We start from the raw sequence: 14,834 nt of genomic DNA, 5'->3' as shown, positions 1-14,834 counted from the left end.
TTCCCGTCTCCTCCCCCCTTCCCTCCCTTTCCCCTCCCCTCCCCTCCTTTCTTCTCCGCTTTTCTTCCCTTCCCTCCCCTTCCCTTTCCTTTTGCATAATTTCTCTAGGTAGGACTTACATTATTATCAATATATTGAATAGTAGTTGAGAGAATGGGCATCCTTGTCATGTTCCTGGTCTTAGAGGAAAAGCTTTCAGGTTTTCATCACTGAGTATGATGTTAGCTATTGGTTTGTCGTGTATGGCCTTTATTATGTTGAGGTACGTTCCTTTTATATGTAATTTGTTAAGTGTTTTTTATCATGAAAGCATGTTGAATTTTTTTAAGCAAATTCTTTCAGATCTTAAAGCATGTTGAATTTTGTCACATGTTCTTTCCATATCTATTGAGATGATCATATTGTTTTTATCCTTCAGTCTGTTAATGTGGTATATCATTGGTTGATATGCATATATTGAAACATCCTTGCATCTCAAAGATAAATCCCACTTAATCATGATGTATGATTCTTTTAATGTGCTGTTGAATATGGCTTGCTCGTATTTTGTTGAGGATTTTTGCATCCATGTCCATCAGGGATACTGGCCTATGGTTTTCTTTTTTTTTTTTTTGAGACGGAGTCTTGCTCTGTCCCCCAGACTGGAGTGCAGTGGCGTGATCTCGGCTCACTGCAAGCCCTGCCTCCTGGGTTCACGCCATTTTCCTGCCTCAGCCTCCCGACTAGCTGGGACTACAGGCACCCGCCACCACACCTGGCTAATTTTTTTTGTATTTTTAGTAGAGACGGGGTTTCACCATGTTAGCCAGGATAGTCCCAATCTCCTGACCTTGTGATCCGCCCACCTCGGCCTCCCAAAGTGCTGGGATTACAGGCTTGAGCCACCACGCCCGGCCTGGCCTGTGGTTTTCTTACCTCATGTGTTCTTGTTTAGGTTTGGTATCATGGTGATACTGGCCTCATAAAATGGATTTGGAAATGTTCTCTCCTCTACATTTCCTTTGGAAGGATTGGTATTAATTCTTCCTTCAATACTTGAGTTTTTTTGTAAGTTTTTTGTAAGTTTTTGTAAGTTTTTTGTAACTCATTGAGAGTTTTTTGTTTGTTTGAGACGGAGTCTTGCTCTGTCACCCAGGCTGGAGTGCAGTGGCACGATCTCGGCTCACTGCAGTCTTCACCTCCCGGGTTAAGTGATTCTCCTGCCTCAGCCTCCCAAGCAGTTGGCACTACAGGCACTCACCACCATGCCTGGCTAATTTTTGTATTTTTAGTAGAGATGAGGTTTTGCCATGTTGGCCAGGCTAGTCTGGAACACCAGACTTCATGTGATCTGCTCGCCTTGGCCTCCCGAAATGCTGGGATTACAGATGTGAGCCCCCATGCCCAGCTGACAGTTTTTAATTACTGATTCAATGTTCTTTCTTGTTATTGGTTTGTTCAGCTTTTCTATTTTTTCTCATGATTTAGTCTTGGTATGTTTCTAGGAAGTTATCCGTTTCTTCTAGGTTATTCAATTTGTTGGTGTGTAATTGTTTATAGTAGTCCTTAATGATTCTTTGCATTTCTGTGGTATTAAATCTGATTTCTCCTCTTTCATTTATAATTTGAGTCTTCTTTTTTCTTAGTTTAGCTAAAATTGTAAATTTTATTTTCATTTCAACAAAAAACTCTTCATTGATCTTTTTAGTGTCCAATTCATTTATGTTTGCTCTGATCTTTGTTATTTTCGTCCTTCTGCTAACTTTGGGTTAATTTGTTCTTCTTTTTCTACTTCCTTGAGGTATAAAGTTTGGTTGTTTATTTGAGATCTCTTTTTTTTTTCTTGATATAGGTATTTATTACCGTAAGATTCCCTCTTGGATTTACTTTTGCTGCATCCTGTAAGTTTTGATATGTTGTGTTTCCATTTTTGCTTGTCTCAACATATTTTTGTGTTCCTCTTTTGATTTCTTCTTTGACCCATTGGTTGTTCAGGAGTATGTTGTTTAATGTCTACATATTTGTGAATTTTCCAATTTTCCTTCTTTTTTTTTTGAGACAGTCTCGCTCTGTCGCCCAGGCTGGAGTGCAGTGGCACGATCTTGACTCACTACAAGCTCTGCTTCCCCGGTTCATGCCATTCTCCTGCCTTAGCCTCCCAAGTAGCTGGGATTACAGGTGCCCACCACCATGCCCGGCCAATTGTTTTGCATTTTTAATAGAGATGGGGTTTCACCATGTTAGCCAGGATGGTTTCAATCTCCTGACCTTGTGATCCACTTGCCTCGGCCTCCCAAAGTGCTAGGATTACAGGCTTGAGCCACCGTGCCTGGCCCCAATTTTCCTTCTGATTTCTAGTTATACAATTGCCAAAATATCATACTTGGTATTATTTAAGTCTTCTTAAATTTGTTAAGACTTGTTTTGTGGTCTCACATATGATCTAAACTGGAGAATGTTGTGTTTGTGCTTGAAAAGAGTATATATTCTGCTGCTGTCAGGTGAAATGTTCTATATAGGTCTGTTAGGTCCATTTGGTCTGAAGTGTTATTCAGATCCATTGTTTTCTTAATTGATACTCTGATGATCTATCCATTGTTGAAAATGGAGTGTTGAAGTCCCCTGTATTACTATCTGTTTTTTCCTTTAGTTCTATTAATATTTGCTTCATTTACTTAGGTGCTTTGATATGGAAATACATATATTTACTATATATATAAAACCTCTTGATGAATCAACAAACCCTTTATTATTATATAAAGACCTTCTTTGTCTTGTGACAGTTTTTTTTTTTTTTTTTTGAGACAATCTTACCCTGTTACCCAGGCTGCTGGTGTGACAGTACCAGTACTGTCACAGCTCACTGCAGCCTCAACTACTTGGGCTTCAGCCTCCTGAATAGCTGGGACTATAGGTGTGTGCCACCTCTTGTGACAGTTTTTGATTTAACATCTGTTTTATCTGATATACGTATAGCCAACTCTGCCCTTTTTGGTTTCCATTTCCATGGAATATCTCTTTTCATTTCTTCACTTATAGCTTACATGCATCCTTTTTATTTTTTTGAGACAGGGTCTTGCTCTGTTGCCCAGGCTGGAGTGCAGTGGTGCAGTCACTGCTCACTACAACCTTGACCTGCCAGACTCAAGCAATCTTCCCACCTCAGCCTCCTGAGTAGTTAGGACTACAGGCATGTACCCCCATACCCAGCTAATTTTTGTATTGTTTGTAGAGATGAGGTCTCCCTGTGTTGCCTAGGCTGGTCTCGAACTCCTGGACTCAAGTGATCTACCTGCCTTGGCCTCTCAAAGTGCTGGGATTACAGGTGTGAGCCACTGTGCCTGGCTATTGCGGGCAACATAGAGTTGGTTCTTGGTTTTCTATTCATTCAGCCACTCTGTATCTTTTTATTGGGTATTGATAGGTAAGGATTTACTATTACCTTTTTTTTAATATTTTCTGTTTTATAGTCCTTTTGTTACTTCCTCTTTTGCTGTCTTCCTTTGTGATTTGTTGGGTTTTTTGTGGTGGTATGCTTTGATTCCTTTATCTTTTGTGTTATCTATACTACAGATTTTTCTTTGTGATTACCATGGGACTTACATGAAACGTCTTTTTTAAGCTGGTAATAGTTTAACTTCTGATATATATAAAATATCTACACTTTACACTTTTTATTGATACCACTATTAACATCTTTTCATATTGTGTATGTGTATCCCTTAAGAAATTATTTCATATATAGCTTTTTTTTTTTTGAGACAGAGTCTTGCTCTGTCGCCCAGGCTGGAGTGCAGTGGCACAATCTTGGCTCATTGCAACCTCCTCCTCCCAGGTTCAAATGATTCTCCTGCCTCAGCCTCCCAAGTAGCTGGGATTACAGGCACCTGCCACCACACCTGGCTAATTTTCTGTTTTTTTTGTTTTTTTTTTTTTTTGGGGGGGAGGGGGGGGGGGGGGGGGGGGGGGGGGGTGTTCATCATGTTGGTCAGGCTGGTCTTGAACTCTTGACCTTGAGTGATCCGCCCACCTCGGCCTCCCAAAGTGCTGGGATTACTAGTGTGAGTCACCATGCATAGCCAAAATTATTTTATATATAGTTATTTTTAATGCCTTTTTCTTTTAACTTTTATACTAACATTAAAAGTGTTTTGCATACCACTGTTATAGTATTAGTATTAGAGCATTCTGAATATGACTGTGTTCTTACTTTTACACAGTGAATTTTATACTTTCATGTTTTCTTTTCTTTTTTTTTTGTTGAGATAGAGTCTCACTCTGTCACCCAGACTGGAGTGCAGTGGTGTGATCTCAGCTAACTGCAGCTCCGCCTCCCAGGTTCAAGTGATTCTCCTGCCTCAGCCTCCTGAGTAGCTGGGATTACAGGCGACCACCACCACGCCTGGCTAATTTTTGTATTTTTAGTAAAGACAGGGTTTCACCATGTTGGCCTGGCTAGTCTCAAACTCCTGACCTCAGGTGATGCACCCACCTTGGCCTCTCAAAGTGCTAGGATTGCAGGCGTGAGCCACCACCCCTGACCCATGTGTTTTCATGTTGTTGGTTAGCATCCTTTTATATCAACTTGAAGAACTCCCATTAACATTTCTTGTAAAGCAGTCCTACTGATAATGAACTCCCTCAGCTTTTGTTTTCTGGGAAAGTCTTTTTTTTTTCCCTTGAGAGATAGAGTCTCACTATGTTACTCAGGCTGGTCTTGAACTCCTGAGCTTAAGCAATCCTCCCAGTTCAGTCTCTCTCTTTTTTTTTTTGGAGATGGAGTCTCGCTCTGTCACCCAGGCTGGAGTGCAGTGGCGTGATCTCGGCTCACTGCAAGCTCTGCCTCCCAGGTTCATGCCATTCTCCTGCCTCAGCCTCACGAGTAGCTGGGACTACAGGTGTCCACCACCACGCCCGGCTAATTTTTTGTATTTTTAGTAGAAATGGGGTTCCATCATGTTAGCCAGGATGGTCTCGATCTCCTGACCTCGTGATCCAACTATCTCGGCCTCCCAAAGTGCTGGGATTACAGGCATGAGCCATCACGCCTGGCCCCAGTTCAGTCTCTTGAGTAGCTGGAACTACTGATGTGCATCATCGTTCCCAACTCAAGAAAGCTTTTATTTGTTTTTTTCATTTGTGAAGGACAGCTTGCTTGCTGGATATGGTGTTCTCTGTGGGGTTTTTTTTTTTTTTTTTTTTTTTTTTTTACTTGAGACAGGGTCTTACTCTGTTGTCCAGGCTAGAGTGCAATGGCGTGATCCCAGCTCACTGCACTCTCAATCGCCTGGCCTCAAGCAATCCTTCCACCTCAGCCTTCCAAGTAGCTGAGGTGTATGCCACCACAGCCAGGTAATTTTCGTATTTTTTTGCAGAGATGGGGTTTTACCATGTGACTCAGGCTGGTCTTATACTCCTAGGCTGAAGCATTTTACCCACCTCGGCCTCCCAAAGTGCTGGGATTACTTGCGTGAGCCACCGTGCCCAGCCCAGTGGTTTTTTTTCTTTCAGCACTTTGAATATGTTATCTCATTCTCTTCTAGCCTTCAAGGTTTCTGCTGAGAAAACCACTGACAGTCTTATGAGAGTTTCATTGTATATGACAAGTTGTTTTTCTCTTGCTGCTTTCAAATGAGAGTTTCATTGTATATGATAAGTTGCTTTTCTCTTGCTGCTTTCAAAAATCTCTTTTTGTCTTTGACTTTCCAGAATTTGATTATAATGTATCTTGGTGAAGTTTTTTTCTTTTTCTTTCTTTTTTTTTTGAGACGGAGTCTCGCTTTGTCGCCCAGGCTGGAGTTCAGTGGCGTGATCTCAGCTCACTGCAAGGTTTGCCTCCCGGGTTCACGGGTTCACGCCATTCTCCTGCCTCAGCCTCCCAAGTAGCTGGGACCACGCCCACAAAAAATTAGCCCACCACCACGCCCAGCTAATTTTTTGTATTTTAGTAGGGACAGGTTTTCACTGTGTTGGCCAGGATGGTCTCAATCTACTGACCTCGTGATCCACCCGCCTTGGCCTCCTGAAGTGCTAGGATTACAGGCATGAGCCATCGCACCTGGCCGAAGTTTTTTTTTTTTAAGATGAAGTCTTGCCACTCTGTCGCCCAGGCTGGAGTGCAGTGGCACCATCATGACCCACTGCAACCTCTGCCTCCTGAGTTCAAGTGATTCTCCTGCCTCAGCCTCCTGAGTAGCTAGGATTACAGGCGCCCACCACCATACCTAGCTAATTTTTATATTTTTAGTAGAGACGGGGTTTCACCATGTTGGTCAGGCTGGTCTTGAACTCCTGACCTCAGGTAATCTGCCCCCATCAGCCTCCCAAAATGCTGGGATTAAAGGTGTGAGTCACTGCGCCTGGCCTGTCATTATTACTTTAAATAAGCTTTCTGCCCGTTTCTCTTTCTTTACTCTTTTCACTATTCCTATAATGTGCGTTTCATTTTGCTTGATGGTGTCCCATAAATCTTGTAGGCTTACTTTATTCTTTTTCATTCCTTTTTCTTTTTGTTCCTCTAACTGGATAATTTCAAATGACCTGTCTTTGAGCTCATTGCTTCTTTCTTCTGTTTGATCAAGTCTTCTGTTGAATTGCCTTGTGGAATTTTTCATTTTAGTCCTTGTGTTCTTTAGCTCTGGATTGCATATAGTTGTCTATGTTCTCTTGTTGCTCACTGAGTTGCTTTAATACAATTATTTTGAATTCTTTGTTAGGAAGTTCATAGATCTACATTATTTTGGATCAGTTGCTGGTGCTTAATTTTCTTCCTTTGCTAGTGTCATTTGTCCCTGATCATTTGTGATCCTTGTAGCCTTGAATTGGTGTCTATACATTTAAACATGTGGGCACCTCTTCCAGTCTTTATAGACTGACTTTGTCAAGGAAAGCCCTTCACTTGTCAGCTCATCTAGAGGTTCTGGGTGGACTTGCTGAAGGGCTCTGCAGGCAAGTTTGCTCCTGGAGTCCTTGGATAGGCTAGTCTATTGCTGGAGTCAGCGGCAGGTGGACCTGAGGCTTGAGTCTGTAGAGGTCATCATGGTGCCTGGAACTGTGGAAGCACGCTTGGAGCCTGGGTCATTTGGGGTCAGTCTGAAACCTGGGTCCATAGGAGCTGACGTGGCAATGGGGTGGGCTTTGAGTCTGAATCTACGAGAACTTACCTGGCACGTGTATCTGTGGGAGTGGACTTGGTCCTGACTCCACAGGCACCAGCGTGGCATGGGGTTCTGTTGGGGCAGGCCTGTCAACTAGGACTGTGGGTATGAGCCTGGAGTCCAGGTTTTCAGGGATGGGTGGGCCCTGAGCCTGTCTGCGGCTGCTGGCTTGGTGCTGGGGTAGGCCTGTAACTAGGTTCTGTTGGGGCTAGCTTGGGGCCATACTTTCTTTGACCTTTAACTCCACTCTAAATTCATCCTTGATCCCTTGACTTCATTCCCTCTGGATGTGATGAGAGATAAGGAGGTCTGTGAAGGGAGATCACATGGTTAATTGATCGCCATTTTTATTTTCTCATCCCTTTGACTCTCACAGGGAGGCAGAACTAGTGTTGTAGTTGTCCTGTCATGTCACATTCTATTCCCTTGACCCTAGTAGAAGCCTTATATGTTAGTGTGTTGCTCTTACATAACAAGACAGTGGCTTTATACATTAGCTGGCATTTGGCAGGGTCAAGTTCTCTTCTTGGACCTATTTGACAATTATTCCAAATTTGTGGATGGTATTTAATTCATTCAGTTTCAGTTGACTTGAAGTAAAACCCTTTTGATTAGTATTATTTGGACAGTTCTCACAAATGTTAATGAGCAGCAGGCTTTCACCACAAAATTGTGTTAATTTTGTGGTATTATTTGGACTTTATTCACATTTGCTAGTAAAATTTTCTCCTTTTCCTAGAAGAGATAAGCAGCTGACTTTAAAGATGCAAAAGTGAGGTACCGGTGAGGAGCAGAAAGAAATTCTTCGTAGCAAAAGAGTAAGAATAGCTATAGTTTCTTCAGTCCTAGTTTAGAGTGGATTGATTGGTTTAATTTATAGCTGACAGTTTACAAAGGCCCTTTTGTGAGGACTAGCTCCCTTGATGCTGTTTCTTGGCACTTGGCTACAACAGTTCATGAGCCTACAAAGTTTCAGGAAAGGTGCAAAATGGAGTTTTAGTCTCTTTTCTGGATTGGTTCCCAAATTTTAATAGAGCCTTTTCTGTGGACAGGCCACAACTGTTTGGGGTCATGAAATTACATGGTTGTAAGGCTAAGAATTGGGCTCCTAGAATGATAATTTATTTTGTAATTTTCACTAAACATTTTCACAGTTGACTTTACCAGCTTATTGACAGTCTGTACTAACCAGAGATGTGTGATTGAAATTTTAGGCAGTAAATGTGGTATTTGTTACTTTTACTTTTTTGGTAATCATGTTGGATAGGAATGAGTTAGGTCAGTATGATGATCTGTCACATGGAAAGAAAAGAGAAAGGCCCTAATGGGAAATGTTGCATTAAACAAAATCATTGATTTGTTTTAAAAAATTTTGAGTGCCTACATTTGTGGTGGGCACTGTGTATATTAGGTACTGGCTATACAGAGATGAAAAAAGTAGACATCTTTATCTTCATGGAACTTAGTGTTAAAGGGATTTATTTACTGTTATGATTTCTTAGAGTCTTTTAACATGTCTATGTGTACTTTGATTTGGCAAGAGAGATATACAGGATGAGAGATTTTTAAACTTATCTGACTACATAATTCACTTTGGATAAAACCATACCTTATGGTAATAGTGTTCTTTGGAACCTAGTTTGAGAAATATTTGCATTGGTAGTCTCTGTATTGAAAGGTGGATGGCGTGGTAATTCATGCCTGTACTCTCAGCACTTTGGGAGGCTGAAGTGGGAAGATTGCTTGAGCTCGACTTCGAGACCACCTTGGGTAACATAGCGAGACTCCTGTCTCTACAAAAAATACAAAAATTAGCCCAATGTAGTGGTGTGTGCCTGTAGCCCTAGCTACTCTGGAGGTTGAGGTGGGAGGATTGCTTGAGCCCAGGAGGTCAAGGCTGCAGTGAGTTGTGATCACACTGCTGCATTCCAGCCTGGATGACAACAACACCATCCCAAGAAAGGTGGATGGCTTTAGGCAACAGAGAGAGAGAGAGAATGTGTTTGTGATGGTGAATTTATGGTGTATGCTATTAGAAAACGTTACTATATTAAAGAAAACTGATGGCTTTTAAATACTTCTGGGAAAAAGGCTGAACACCTACCTCTAGGTAATAAAACTAGTAACTAATTTGGATGGGACAGAAGAAATAAAAACACTTCATGATTATTTAAACTTAACATGAAATATATGCAGGAAAAAATCTATTCAGATCATTTAATTAGGCATAAGAAAAGTGGGAAGCCCACTTGGAGCAAGACACCTTGAGTTGTGGGGCCTTAGTCCCAGCTGTGCCAAATCATGTCAAGTCTCCAGGAGCATTTTAGTTTATATAAATGGAGCTGATAACCTTCTTCCTAACCAGAGATGGTTTTTTTGTCAGAGATCCAGGTGCCCGCAGAGAGGCAAAGGTAGTTACTATCTAAGGGAGTATATCAAGTAAAGTATCCAGAAGGATGGTGTGCATTTATATATATGTGTGTATATAGGCTTAAGTGTGGAACACCCAATTACTGACATTGATAGGAAGGTGGGAGTGTTTTGGTTGGTGCATCTGCCTGTGTTGAGGTGTTCACAGTCAAACTAGGGTAATCTATGTGAGCCAGTAATTTTTGCTTACCTAGTGTAACAAGGGTTTGTTTGTTTGTTTGTTTATTTATTTATTTATTTATTTATTGAGATAGAATCTTGCTCTTGTTGTCCAGGTTGGAGTGCAGTGGTGTGATCTCGTCTCACTGTACTCCGCCTCCTGCGTTCAAGTTATCTCCTGCCTCAGCCTCGTGAGTAGCTGGGATTACAGGTGTGCACCACCACGTCCAGCTAATTTTTGTATTTTTAGTAGAGATGGTTTTGCCATGTTGGCCAAGCTGGTCTTGAATTCCTGACCTCAGGTGATCCACCTACCTCAGCCTCCCAAAGTGCTGGGATTACAGGTGTGAGCCACCGTACCTGGCCACAAGGGCCTTTTTATTTATTTTTTATTTTTTGCATTTTTAGTAGAGATGGAGTTTCATTGTGTGAGCCAGGATGGTCTCGATATCCTGAACTCATGATCCACCCTCCTTGGCCTCCCAAAGTGCTGGGATTACAGGCGTGACCCACTGCGCCCGGCCACAACGGCCTTTTTCAAGGCCATTTCTGTTGACACAGTATGGCCCTTGCATCTTTTCCAAAATTGGATTGATAATTAGAACAAAATAAATCCTATAATTTGAAAAGAAACATAAGCACAAATAAATAGGCCAAAGCCATTGCTTTATTCTAATACAGTTTTAAAAAATTAAACTTCTAGAAATGATTGTGTCACTCAACTTGTGCGTCATTTTTTAAGAAGAGCCTAAGGGTCACCATCACACTGCTTGCTGTTTTGTTTTAAACTACCACATGTGCACTAATAAAATGCTGTTAATACCAGCAGTGCTACAAAAGCTTGTCTTAATTGTTGCTCAGAAATCATTCTGCTTTCCAAATTGATTCTTTTTTTTAAAGTCATGTTTATTGTGGCATAATTTTCACACAGTAAAATTCACCCCCTTACAGTGTACACTTTTACGAGTTTTGACAAATCATGTAATCATATAACCACCACCACAATCAAGATACAGAATAGTTTCATCACCTCCCAAAATTCCCTGTTTTATTTTATTTTATTTTATTGAGATGGAGTCTTTCTCTTGTTATCCAGGCTGTAGTGCAATGGCACAGTCTTGGCTCATTGCAGCCTCCACCTCCTGGGTTCAAGTGATTCTCCTGCCTCAGCCTCCTGAGTATCCGGGATTACAGGCACCTACCACCATGCCCGGCTAATTTTTGTATTTTTAATAGAGACGAGGTTTCACCATGTGGGCCAGGCTGGTCTCAAACTCCTGATCTCAGGTGATCCGCCCACCTCAGCCTCCCAAAGTCCTGGAACTACAGGCATGAGCCACCACACCCGGCACTTCATGTTCTTTTATTGTCATCCCTTTCCTCCACTGCCAATCCCTGCCAACCACTGTGTCCATATAGTTTTGCCTTTTCCAGAGTGCTATATAAATGGAAGCATACTTCTGATTCATTCTTTGTTTGGAGAAAACCTAGTTCCTCAAAGCAAACATGTCATCACCTTCTTATGTTTTCAGGAAGGAAAAATGACCATTTTACTTATGGCCAATGCTGCCCAAGTTTTCCTGGTTACCTTAGGTTTGGATTGTGTACATTCTTTGCACAGCTCATCCCTCTTCTTCATGTACCTAACATTAAGGATCCGGAGTACATCAGAGGTGGCCATTCTCTGAGGGTATTTTAGATTTATAGGTCATTCAGTATTGGGTCTGACCAACGGTTCTAACAACTCAGAATTTAAGTATTTTCTGAAACTTCCTTTTAGGAAAATCCCCCCTTCTTAAACAGTGAAGTTAATACAAATAGCTTTCAATAAAATATTAACTGGAATAGGCATGTAAGTTTTTTATCTGATAGCCAGTATGAGAACTGTCATCTTTTATACTTTTCCAAAAGAAGTAGGATGAGAGGTAGGAAGAAAACTAATGCTGCCTCATAAAATTCTGCCCAGTAGAACACTATCATAGAAATGTATATAGCTGGGCTAGGCATGGTGGCTCATGCCTGTAATCCCAGCACTTTCAGAGACTGAGGCCAGAGGACCGCTTGTGAACCCAGGAGTTTAAGACCAGCCTGGGCAACATAGTGAGACCTCTGTCTCTGCAAAAAAAAAATATGTATTTTTTTGGAGACAGAGTCAGAGTCTCATTCTGTTGCCAGACTGGCGTGCTGCGGCACAATCTCGGCTTGTTACAACCTCTGCCCCCTGGGTTCGAGTGATTCTTGTGCCTCTGCGTCCTGAGTAGCTGGGATCACAGGCGTGCACCACCATGTCCTGGCTAATTTTTGTATTTTTAGTAGAGACGGGGCTTTGCCACGTTGGCCAGGTTGGTCTCAAACTCCTGACCTGAAGTGATCTACCTATCTCAGCCTCCCAAAGTACTGGGATTACAGGTGTGAGCCACTGCCCCCAGCCTACAAAAAAAATTTTTTTTTTAATTAGAATAAGAGAAAAATAAGAAAAAATAATTTAAAAAATGTACATAGCTTTCTGTCTGAGATGTTTCAGATACATAAATATTGGAAGACATTTAAAAGTCATAGTATATGTATCTAAGTACCATTATCTGATAGTACTTTTGATATTCCTGTGGCTATCCTGTAATTGTTCTCTTAATCCTGTGTGAAGATAATAAAAATAGTATTGCATACTAACTTATAAAAACTAAAGAGAAACCCAAGGAAGATGAACAGTGTAGTTATCCATGTTAATCTCTGAATGTTTTATGAGTTAGAGATTTACGTAATAAAAGTTCTCTTATAGACCTGGTTTTTATTGTCTGTGACGTGCCAGTGATGTTTTCAGATGCAAGGAAATGTATCAAGTTACAAATAGAAGGGATCTTTTCGTTTGTTCTGATTGATTTATTGAAATTTATGGAGCTTAAAAATTGCGGGAATTTTTTTTTTTAAGGCTATGAAAATGATTCTGTAGAAGACCTGAAGGAGATGACTTCAGTATCTTCACGGAAGAGAGGTAAAAGAAGATACTTCTGGGAGTATAGTGAACAACTTACACCATCACAGCAAGAGAGGATGCTGAGACCATCTGAGTGGAACCGAGATACTTTGCCAAGTAATATGTATCAGAAAAATGGCTTACATCATGGTAAGAGGGGATTGCAGTCAGTTATTTAGTGTCACTTTAATTAAGTTGAGATACTAATCCATAATGCTTTGCTTATTACTCCATGTACCTAGACATTCAACCCTTCCTAGCAAACTGGAGATGGGGACTATAGAGCTGCTACATTGCATGACTACTCTTCATCACTCACAAATAGCTTTTACCAGTGTTAAGAGTTCTCACCTAAGCAGGGAGGAAGGACTATGTAAACATGATTTCATTTCTAGTCCCTTCTTAATCTACTTACCCCATCCAGGAAATGACCAGGAGGCTGCTGATTTCTGACCTGTCACAGTTGCTATAACCAGAAAGGGTTGAGGAGAAAGTGAACGGGCTCTCTTACATTCTTGTCTAATCCCCAGATCCAAATGTAAATGGGGGGACTGGAATTCAAATCGTGGGGATAAAAGGACAAGGAAAGAAAAGAAAGGGAGGATGGTTATGGAGAAAAGGAGTAGTAGAGAACAGTTGAATACCTGTAGTAGGAATTGAAGTTTATTTGGAATTGAAGCTTAGGTAGGTCAGGTCATGTGCTGTGACTCATGCCTGTAATCCCAGCACTTTGGGAGGCTGAGACGGGAGATCACTTGAGTCCAGGAGTTAGAGTCTGCAATGAATTGTGATTGTGCCACTGTGCTCCATCCTGCGCGATAGAGTGAGATCCTGTCTCTAAAAAAATTTTAAAAATGACAGTCTTAGGTAGGTCAGACTTTTTATTGTGATTCCATACAAATGTTATTTTTAAATTAATCCAAAGTTTCTAGTTCTTCTGCTCTGAATAAAAAAAAAAAAAAAAATTAATACCAAGTCTTTACTGGAAAAAGTGGGGAGGGGAACTACTAGTAAGTGTGATGGTCAGTAAACGGGTTATTCACTCATCGTACAGATGGGAGTTGCTAAGGATTTTTGAGGACAAGAATTCCATCTGACGTATGTTTGTGCCTCATTTTCCCTTTCCACTCGCAACCACGTGTACTATATTGTCGCTCACTAAATAATTACCAAGTGTTTGCCTTCAGATAAGTTTTCTACCAGAAATGCAACATTAAGTCCAGTCAGTATCCCAAGTAGCATATGATGAGTACTAGGAAAGTTGAAGGAGTTCGGAGGACAGAGCCATCCCTTTTGCCTGGAGTGATAGACCAAGACTCCTTTGGTCTTCTATAATGTTATTTATCAGAGCAACCAAAGAAGAGCTTTTAAACAAGGTTATGCTTACTTGTTGGATTTTCGAGTTCAGTACAAAAACGTGTATGTCTGACAATTTTCAGACATAGCATCAGAAACATCTTGGTTTGGGTAAAATCTCCAAGCTTTCTTCTGACTATATATTATACCCTAGTCCCGATTTTGGTGTTTAGTCGAACTCGTACTCATCCTGAGATTTGAGATGCTTAGTATGCCATGCGAATAATGAAGAATCTGTCATGCTGAGACTATAAGCCTAGGGTGGGGAAGAACTTGGAAAAAGTTAGAACTCTGCCATATCACCCCCCATTTCCTGCAGCCACAAGATGGGAAGGAGAGGAGGCCAGCCCTTCTAGGATAGATTGTTAAACATGCTAAGACTTCTGAAACATGCCAAGACTTCTGAAAAGAAAGGGTAGTGGTGGGAAGTGGTTTAAAATGTGGCTGTGAAAAATGTGTCTCTTGTTAATTAAAGTGATCTAACTTAAACTTCTTTTAAACTGTTTATAGGAAAATATGCAGTAAAGAAGTCACGGAGAACTGATGTAGAAGACCTGACTCCAAATCCTAAAAAACTCCTCCAGATAGGCAATGAACTTCGGAAACTGAATAAGGTGATTAGTGACCTGACTCCAGTCAGTGAGCTTCCCTTAACAGCCCGGCCAAGGTCAAGGAAGGAAAAAAATAAGCTGGCTTCCAGGTAAATGCTAATAATGTTCACTCATGTGAAAAAAGTTTATGAGGTGAGGTTAGGCCCTAAGTGAGTTTTTATAGAAGGA

The 14,834-nt window shown here is 41.1% G+C and overlaps 1 protein-coding gene across 2 annotated transcripts in view; it reads left to right on the top strand.

The window, feature by feature from the left end:
• The window catches only part of CREBRF (CREB3 regulatory factor), a 54,010-nt gene that overhangs the window by 16,159 nt on the left and 23,017 nt on the right, over positions 1 to 14,834 (top strand). For both annotated transcript variants that reach the window (XM_026456426.1, XM_026456425.1), the window contains exons 4-5: positions 12,655 to 12,849; positions 14,566 to 14,755. In XM_026456426.1, the coding sequence (XP_026312211.1) occupies positions 12,655 to 12,849; positions 14,566 to 14,755 (385 nt within the window). The remainder of the gene's footprint in view (positions 1 to 12,654; positions 12,850 to 14,565; positions 14,756 to 14,834) is intronic.

This window comes from Piliocolobus tephrosceles, chromosome 4, assembly GCF_002776525.5.
Source record: "Piliocolobus tephrosceles isolate RC106 chromosome 4, ASM277652v3, whole genome shotgun sequence".
Classification (NCBI taxonomy): Eukaryota; Metazoa; Chordata; class Mammalia; order Primates; family Cercopithecidae; genus Piliocolobus; species Piliocolobus tephrosceles.
Note: the sequence above shows the minus strand (reverse complement) of the source record. Positions and strands in the feature narration are given on the sequence as shown.